This window comes from Netta rufina (genome assembly GCF_964035555.1).
Source record: "Netta rufina genome assembly, chromosome: 9".
Classification (NCBI taxonomy): domain Eukaryota; kingdom Metazoa; phylum Chordata; class Aves; order Anseriformes; family Anatidae; genus Netta; species Netta rufina.
Genome location: NC_140132.1, coordinates 3,249,195 through 3,258,279, shown reverse-complemented (window position 1 = coordinate 3,258,279; position 9,085 = coordinate 3,249,195). Strand labels below are relative to the sequence as shown.

The 9,085-nt window shown below is 36.3% G+C and overlaps 1 protein-coding gene across 7 annotated transcripts in view; it reads right to left on the bottom strand.

Annotated features, from left to right (window-relative positions):
* Positions 1 to 1,297: 1,297 nt before the first annotated feature.
* The window catches only part of TRIP12 (thyroid hormone receptor interactor 12), a 76,420-nt gene continuing 68,632 nt past the window's right edge, over positions 1,298 to 9,085 (bottom strand). For all 7 annotated transcript variants that reach the window (XM_084292054.1, XM_084292053.1, XM_084292055.1 and 4 more), the window contains 5 exons: positions 8,916 to 9,080; positions 5,862 to 5,975; positions 3,933 to 4,027; positions 3,640 to 3,743; positions 1,298 to 2,731 (listed from right to left, as the gene is read on the bottom strand). In XM_084292054.1, coding sequence (XP_084148180.1) covers positions 2,535 to 2,731; positions 3,640 to 3,743; positions 3,933 to 4,027; positions 5,862 to 5,975; positions 8,916 to 9,080 — 675 coding nt within the window. In that variant the 3' untranslated portion in view covers positions 1,298 to 2,534. The remainder of the gene's footprint in view (positions 2,732 to 3,639; positions 3,744 to 3,932; positions 4,028 to 5,861; positions 5,976 to 8,915; positions 9,081 to 9,085) is intronic.

Sequence of the window (9,085 nt, the reverse complement as noted above, 5' to 3'; positions counted from 1 at the left end):
TTTTAAGACAGACTGCTCCGCCAACACAATATAAGCTGCACTAGGGGACACAGGGCAGTTGGGGGAGAAAGTGTCACACAAAAGTGTCACCGAGAAGGTGGTTGCACACTGGAACAGTCTCCCCAGGGATGTAGCCACTGCACCAAGCCTGTCTGAACTTAAGAGACTGGACTGTGCTCTTAGTTACATGGTCTAAACTTTTGGGCAGACCTGTGCGGTGCCAGGAGTTGGACTTCATGATCCTATGGGTCCCTTCCAACTTGGGATATTCTATGATTCTATGAAAAGAGTTTAAGTTGTTTTTTCTGGCCAACTGCATCCTTATCCTGCTCTGTGCTGATAATGACAGCTAGAACAACAACAAAGATCAATTGTCACAGGAGGTACTTCTTTTTCCCTTCCTTTTGAAACAGGCAACCAACAACTTACTTTCCCACTGAAACAGTTACACAAATGGCTGTAAATCAAATCTGAAAACACCTCAAGGTCGATGAAAGCCAGATTCTGGAGGGAGACAACAGGGGTAAAAAAATATCAATACACATGATATTTTAATACAAAATATTAGCTTTTTTTTTTTTTTTTTTACACAAGTCAGTTTTTTAAAATATAGAACCTTAAAAAAAATGAACAAATTGCTATCCACACACTATAAACACTTCTTTGTGCTCAGTTTGATCAAGTTATCAGAACAATTTAAACACCAGTCCATAAACACTGCCTTGAAGTTTTATGAAAACTATGCCGCACTGTGCACTACCATTATATGTACAGTGTGAAGCGCCTTCTTTCAGTTTTAATACCGTAGTAGAAACTGTTCAGTTATCAGGTTCTTTGTGCAAGGATTTCACATTCTACTCATGCTCATGACAGATTTGCGTTACATTTCAGTTGCACTGGTATGAGCAACCACATGTAATTCTGTGAATGTTCACTGTAAGAATGTCCGTACATGTGTTGAAATACATAATCTGAAAGTACAAGTTCTTCAGCTAGATAAAAGAAAGTTTGTTATTGTTAGTTGAGGGGAAAGACTAGCCTGATTAGCCAGAATTTAACAATTACTAAGCACTGAAATGAATTTTGATTTCTCAAAGTTGAATAAAAGTAATTAACTATTGTATTTTCATAGAGATGAACTAAATAGCATGTACATCTCAGGAATATTTGTAATCGCCCATTTTTTGAACCCACAGAACAGAAAAAAATCCCTCTAAGTTGGAGGTCTTAAAAGGTCTTGTTTTAATAGTAAATCATCCACAAGTTGCAGGCTGTTAGCCAAGTAGGTTTAGGATGATTTACTTGCATTACAGCAATTTACACAATTGAACTTTATGCATACAGTACAAAACTATGAACAAAAAGGTGAAGCAAACTTTTTTTATTTATATTCAGGTAAAAACATTAACCTGATGAAGTAAATTATTGCAGATTTGAGAAATCAGCACATAAAACAGTTGGACAGAGCATTGCTTACAGGTGCTTTATCTGTGTCAAAAGACAAAGGCTGAACTGTCTGTTCCAAGCTAGCGCTGAGGGGACAAAAAAAAACTACAAAAGTAACCAGGAACTTAGATCAAGAACAAGAAAATCGTTTACTCAAACAGGGAATGAAACAGCTAATTTGTCTTTTAAAAAACTTTACATCAATTCGAAATGCTCTGGCCTTACCACAATACACACTGGCCAGCCCAAGCTGTTGGACTTCAACTACATGAAATTCTTCCTAGCCTCTAGTAAGAGGCTTCTGCTGCCTGAATCACTGTGTAAACAGCTCTAGAGCGCAGACTGGTAAAGACTGTCACCAGTATATCTTACCACTACAGTAAAACTATGCTATAAGAAAGGTTCTACCTAGTTACAAAGGCTGAATTATATTGACAATATATATTTGATTTCAGTAAAATTTAAATTATCTTAATCAGAGAAAGAGGCATGGAGCAGTTAAATGCTCATGCTAACCAAAACATAACAATTGTTGAATGTTGCACACAAAAAGAACCAAGTGAATTGCACATCAGACAATACATGAGGATGGGTAAAATTAGAGGCAGGTGAGGGTACACAGAACTAGTCTACTAAACTAGATTTGTCAAATACATGGTGTATTTTAATTTCTGTACTTATGTACAAAAGTTGTCTTTGGAGGAAAAACTTCAGACTTCAGCTAGATGGATACACACAGCCCAGTATTAAACTGCACAGCGACATTTATTGTTCCAGCCTGGAAAAACATCCCTTTTTAAATTTCACACAGCAAAGCAAGTTAAAAACTTCACTCATCAAATAAATGATAATTTAAACAAGAACTTGCTAAAGAAACCTTGTCACAACAACTTTTTAGGGCCTGATCACTTTAAGTCCAAAGGGGCCTTTAATGAATATCAACCAAGTGTCTTTTGCTTATAATCTGCAAGCCGTTTTTCTACAACAAGAAGGCGTAACACGTTTCCTTGACTCAGGTGATATATTTAGAAAAGAATCATGAGTTTCTCGTTTGCTGTAACAGGCAGACATTGCATTTTTCATTGTGATCAGGAAAGATGGAATGACTGCTGCCCTTCTCTTGCAGCTATTAAGAGTTTTTCACGCATTATCTCAATGGTTGAATAGTCCGGCAATTTGAGATAGTTCACACAAGTCATTACTGAGGGCAGGAAGTCATCTGGATTCTCTGTAGACTCAAATGTTTTGCGTACAATTGTCAGTGGAGGATTCAAACTTCGAAAGCCTATTGAGAAGAGAAGAGATTCAGAACAGCGACAGCAGGCAGACATCTCCAAAAACCAGCTCTCAATCCATGCTTTTCAAAGTTTAGTATATGGCTTTACAAGGCCATGAAACAAATCAATCTTTTCTGTAGAGTAGCTTTCCAATATTAATAAAAGAAATAAACTAGACCCCTCTATTTTTAGTCGCGTTCTTTATTTTGGGGGAAAAGACATACTGTTCCAAGCATGTTTTGTTATTCATACACATTTTCTATGATTCTCCAAATTTGACTGCTGTACCAACCACATGTTCTCTAGCTAAGGTTTTTATACTCCTAACCCTCAATCCTACCTGCACTCTCTCCCCAAAAGAGATTTAAAAAAAAAAAAAAAAAACAAACATTTCTTAAAGCAACTTGTCCTTATGTCAATTCTTCCTTTATCTAGGTATCTTCCTATCTCTAGTAGAGAATTTTAGTAGTGTCCAGACAAGAGTATGGCAAGAGATGTATTTTCTAATGATGCCCAGCAAACACAGCTAATTCCTCAGCCTCCCGCCCCCCCCCAAAAAACTTTGACATTCAAAAAACAAGGAATAATGGTACTAAATCTTAGAATTTCAGTTTTGCTTAGAAGTTCTACATATTTTGAACTTTGCCCTCAGATAGGTTATCTGGTAACATGAATTAAACTAGGAGAGAGTCCCTCACATGAGAATATCATAAGATTAACACGGAGTTCATAGTACATGTATAACTCTACCTTAAGTCTACCACAAAACACTCCTAAAACTAGAAATTGCAAACATATGAAGTAAAATAAACAAGATTTATTTTCCCCCTTTACTGAAGGGATCAATCCACCTATTCTGAAATAGATCAGTAAGTCTTGATATCACATGCAGTAATATGCAAAAACCAAAACCTACCTCCTACAGGCAGTCTGGGGCTACCCGTCACAAACTGAAGAAATAGTCTTTGCTGCTCACTATCAAAGCTACTGAGAATTTCAAAGAGATACTTCACTGCTCGACTAAGAGGGGAAAAAGAGAGAATTTAAAATTTGTATTTAAAATAATTGCAGTCATCTTCAGTGCAATGAATCTCCAAATACATAATTTCCACAGCTTGAACACATATAAAGGTTATTTGGATGCGCATGTTCTATTGCCAGTACTTTTTTTTTTTTTTTTTAATAAAAAAGAGACCAGCACCATATTACCTGTCATGTGTATAACCGTGATCTGGCCTGCAACACTCCATTAATGTCTTTGCATCCCAGGTGTCAGTTTTGCTGCCACACAAGAGCTGCTCCAACTATAAAATAAAAAAAAAAAAAAAAAAAAAGGAATTTTTCCCTTTCAGAACTCAATGCAGAGTGAGTATTGTGTTTTGATTATTACTATAGTAGCAATAGTATCCTAATCTGCTTTTTGGAATACCTTGCTTCAAAACGACCTTAGTCACACCAAACAGCCTCCCTGTTTGTTGAATGCAATAGCTTTAGCCAAATGACAGCCTCATTTGCTCAATCCGCCTTCGCACTCAATCCACTCCTACATGAGATGTGGCATGTATCTCTTAGGAAGGTGATGCAGCTGTAATAAGCAACTTACACTGGGGGACTAAAAATGCCTTAAATATTTTAATACAATTTTTACAGTTATAGAGATGTTAAAACTTTACTATTTTGAAGATAACTAGGGAAATTGAAAGACTAGATTATTTACACTTGCTTTTTTAGAAATCTGTTCTCTTCTCTGAAAGAAAAAAAGATGTAATTATTAGAGGTATATCTGTCAGACGGTAGTTTTTGATTTTTATTTCAGCTTTTCTTGCTTGTTCTTTTTATGCACATGGGTAAGCAGAGTTGACATGCTACAGCCAAAGCATTAAAAGCTTTTAGAGATGTTCTTCCAGGATAGACAAGGAGTTGTAAAGCCCAGATCTCAGTGAAAATAGTTTCTCTTTGTGAAAAAAAGTAGAATTCTACAAGTTCTTTATAATCGCTTAGAGGACTTATGAAGAGGATCAAATGGCTTGATAGACTATCAGCAACAGAACCCTACATCCCACACATATATCCTATTAAGGACAAGGTATCTTATTTGGTACAACTCCCATTGCTCTATTTAGATCAACTATATTTGTAGATTAGCAATAGACTGGTGTCAGCATTTTGACATTTCCAAAGAGAAACATGCATTAAACCATGGCAAACAGCGACAGAACAGAATCCCATCCACATCCTGTGGAAAGGAAAAGGGTAAGTATGCCACTTGAACTACATGAATTCGCTTTTTTAATAGCCTTACATTTGTTACAGAGAAAAAAAAATAGTGGTATTCTCTGCAAGTAGTATCAAGAGAAAGTCATGAAAAAGAATCAATACTAGCAGTCACAGATCTAAGCTCTAAGAAACTCTTACACTGCAAAGCATCAAGAACAAAAGGTTTATGTGGTGTATGTGAAGATTTCCATGAAGACTTCACTAACACTTTCAAAGCATGTAACATTTCTTCATGAAGTCAAAGGTGTAAGTTTATGAAGGTTTATGAAGGCCAATCCTTGAAAATACAGTCTTCAAATAAACTTCCCAAAGGCAGAGTATTAAAATGTTCTCTTTTCTAGTCTGGACAACCATAGTTGTGTCTCAGTTCAGTCCACTTTAACAGTTAATGTGGTAGGTGTGAAAACAAGGCATCAAGATCAACTATCCTGTTCTTTACTTTCTGTTACTGCCTGAAACTGTAATAAAAAAGCAGATTATGTTTTTTAATAGAACATTAAGGTATCATCCACATCTTTACCTATAGCTATTAAGAGATACTACAAGGAACTAGGTAGTTTCCATGACAGTATAGAGCCTGTATACATAAACAGAAGCCCTTCTCTGAGCATAGCTGGATCCACTTATCTTTAAAGAAAACTGTTCATAATAAAAAGAGCAAATGACTATTGAACACAAATCTCAAACATTTCAATTTGTGATTTAAAAGACACCGAATTTCACTACTGTGCAGCAGATGCGTAATGCTGTCAGACAGCATGTGTTAGGACCGCACAGCATTCAGTGCATACCTCAGTTCAGACTGTTCCTATGTATTTAGTCATAAGGTTATAAAAGCATCATTTAAGAACTCATACTAACCTCCTCAGGATAGAAGTACTGAAGATGACTGAGGGGGAAGACCGATTCAAACCCATCTCTGAAAGAGTCAAACTGTCTGGCAACGCCTTCATTTAGTGCCCAGAATATCACCAACTGCAAAGGTGGAAGGAAAAAGTTTATTTAAATAAAGGAACAGTAGAATGATCAAAATTGCACAAAGACTAAAACTACAGAAAAAAAAAAAACTCCTCCATATAAGCCTAGCCATATGCTCACTACAGTTTCAGTAAAGTTAGAGCATTAATTCATGGAGCTGTTCTACAGCATTGCCTCGTTCTGCCTTCATTTATAAGCTTGGACTGCTGCATGTGTTCTAGTGCAGTGCAACACAGTTGCAACAAATCTCAAGTGGTCTGTCATTGCAGATTAGCAAAAGTCATTTGAGTTCAAACAAGCCTCATAGAATACCCTAAGCATACAACTCAGACTAATTTCAACAACTTCACTGATTTTATTTCTGATAAAACAAAGCTAACACACAGAAATCAAAAGAGCTGGTTAAAATGATTCTATTCAATAGAATATTGCAAAAACAAATCTAAACCTACTCCAAAAAGAGTTTCAGATACTTTTACAAGACTAAGAATCTTCATACGCTTCTCTCTTTAACACTGACCATGATGCTTAAAGGATTTGTTTCAATATTGCAATATTGCATTAGTTTCTCCTCTAGAGAAACATGTAAATTCCTTTTCTAATATATAGGTAGAGGAAATAACTTTTTTTTTTTTTTTTTTTTTTACTATATTAAGTGTTTTAATCCATATGGAAATGAGGGGAGCCGGGGGGGGGGGGGGGGGGATACCTTGATTTTAAGTCATTTTAAGAATCATAAGGCAAAAGACAGTAAGACAAATAGGGTAGGTTTGGGGGTTAGTTCTTGCTTGTTTTGGTATTTGCAGTTGCTCCCTCAGGATTAAACAGACCTTCCAAAGAAAACAGCACATACTTGAACAACAATCCTGGTCACCTGGGCAGGAGAAGAGGGGAGCAGGGAAGACATGACACAAACGATACTAGATTTCTTTTCCACAACCTGCAGTAAGTACTAACAACCACTAGGTTCAAAAATATTTTATACATGACCGATTGCATGCAAAGGTCACTCTTGTCAGTTAGTGCTACTGACTATCACACTAGCCTTGGATATCCTCAGCTGTAGCAGGAAATGAAGACTGGTTGTAAAGGAGGATGTCAACACACAGCTTATTTGTAAGTGTCTTAAAAGCTCTGACCTGTAAAAAGCTTTGGAAGGCCTCTAATGATGCACCTGAATATGATCAGAAAAATCTTATTGATACTGCTGGACTGAAGCACATAATTAACTCTGTCACAATATTTAAAAGTTAAGTCCTGTGGGAAGGTAGAATGACAACTGCAGGAGAGGGAGAGAGATGCATAACGGGGAAGGTTATTCCAGCTTTATGAACTACTCTCAATTGTATTCCAAATCAAAATGACAGTGTCCAATAGCAGTGCAATTGACGCACAGGAAACTATGCAGAATACTTGATAAATATACTGTTTCTATATAGCAATTCATCTTAATTTTGATATAGATACCAATGTTTTCTCTGATTACTTTTTATTTACCATCAAGTCTGTACTACTAATTAACACCATCTAGTTTAAGCTCTCCTTTAAGGCCTGAATATAAAGACAAGAATAGAAAAGCTATACAGATGTCCTTTAAAGAAAACAGTCCCAAAAGCTAGCTGTTTACAAAAAGCAAAGTTTATGTAATGATCTACTTTTCATTTAAAATGTCAGATGCCTGCAATAGGACAACTACAGGACATCTGAGATGCCTGTAAGACTCACCATATTAGACACCTGATACAGGCTGCCTAGAGGGAAAAACTGACTGCAAAGTGTATGCAAGTCAGACTTGAAAGTAATCTTTCTTAAGCTTTCCTCAGTAAATCAGGAACACAAATGTTGTTTCTGACAAAGTCTGCAAACAGTTTTATATCCAAATATGTTTAATCCTTTAAGCTCTTCCTGAATACCAGACCACACTTTGAACAAAAGGTGATGAGAACTGGCTGTGTGTAACAGCTTGAATGTGGAAAATTAACTGGGATTATTCATTATTCAGCTGTGAAAACTATGGAATAACTTCAAAGTTTTTAATTTATATCCAACAGCTTATATGGCCATTATCAAAACACTTCTACCATAACATTACGTATACAATTTTATTATTCTTTGAAATTGTACTTGAAAAAAATCTCAGCCCTTTGAGTAAAACTGGCAGCAGACTAGCCAGGCAGAAAGTGTCTTATTTACCAATTGGAATAATGCATTTTCATGATGCAGTCCATTATTCCTATCCCCATTCTGCTCATGCCTTCATGTTATAGTATAGTAAAGAGAGGGGGGGACAGGAGGGAAGAATTCAGTACTGTTTTTAAACCTAAACCATTCAACTCTATCTTTAGTTTTTCTAGGTTTTATGTCCCTTCTAACATAGGAATCGATTAAGATGAAGGTATACAGTCAACTTATTATGGCACTGTATTGTTCCGTTCTGTCCATTTTTATTTTTTAACACTGTTGCCTTGATTTCTACTCGCAACTAAGCTGGTATTTTCTTAAGTCTGTCTCCAAGAATTTTCATTATTACTGTAAAGGCTCAAAGCCCACTCAAGTGTGGTAGTAGGTTCACTATCATACAGAAGCATGAAGACTTGTTAAAGATTCTGAAAGCCCACAACTCAAATTAACCCAATTACTACATTATTTTTAATCCAAAAAAGCATGCTTCTAGGTATTCCTTATACATATGCCAAACTTTTTTGTACTACAGAATTTACAATTAAGGTGAACTGATTCAGAGTTTGGTGTTTGGGGTGGGTGTGGATTGCTTTCTTCCTCCCCTTTATTGTAATAAGCTAGTACAGAGGCAATGAGTAGGAAATTCTTCACTGTTCCCAGTTAATGAGCATGAACTGAAACATAACGAAATGAACTGCTTTGGATTAAGGTGAGGAACAATTAAAAAATATAGTCCTAGCTTTGCTTGTTACATACTCTGAGGTATTCCTCTAAATTATGAATGGTGACTGGCGTGTCTTTTCCCCCTTTTTTCAGCTCTATATTAGGAAACCCAGGGAGTGTGAAGTCCAGCCCTAGATCTTCCACTGAGCAGCCATTCATAGTCAGAGCCTCCAATGCATACTGTAGACTTTCTTTGGTCTAGA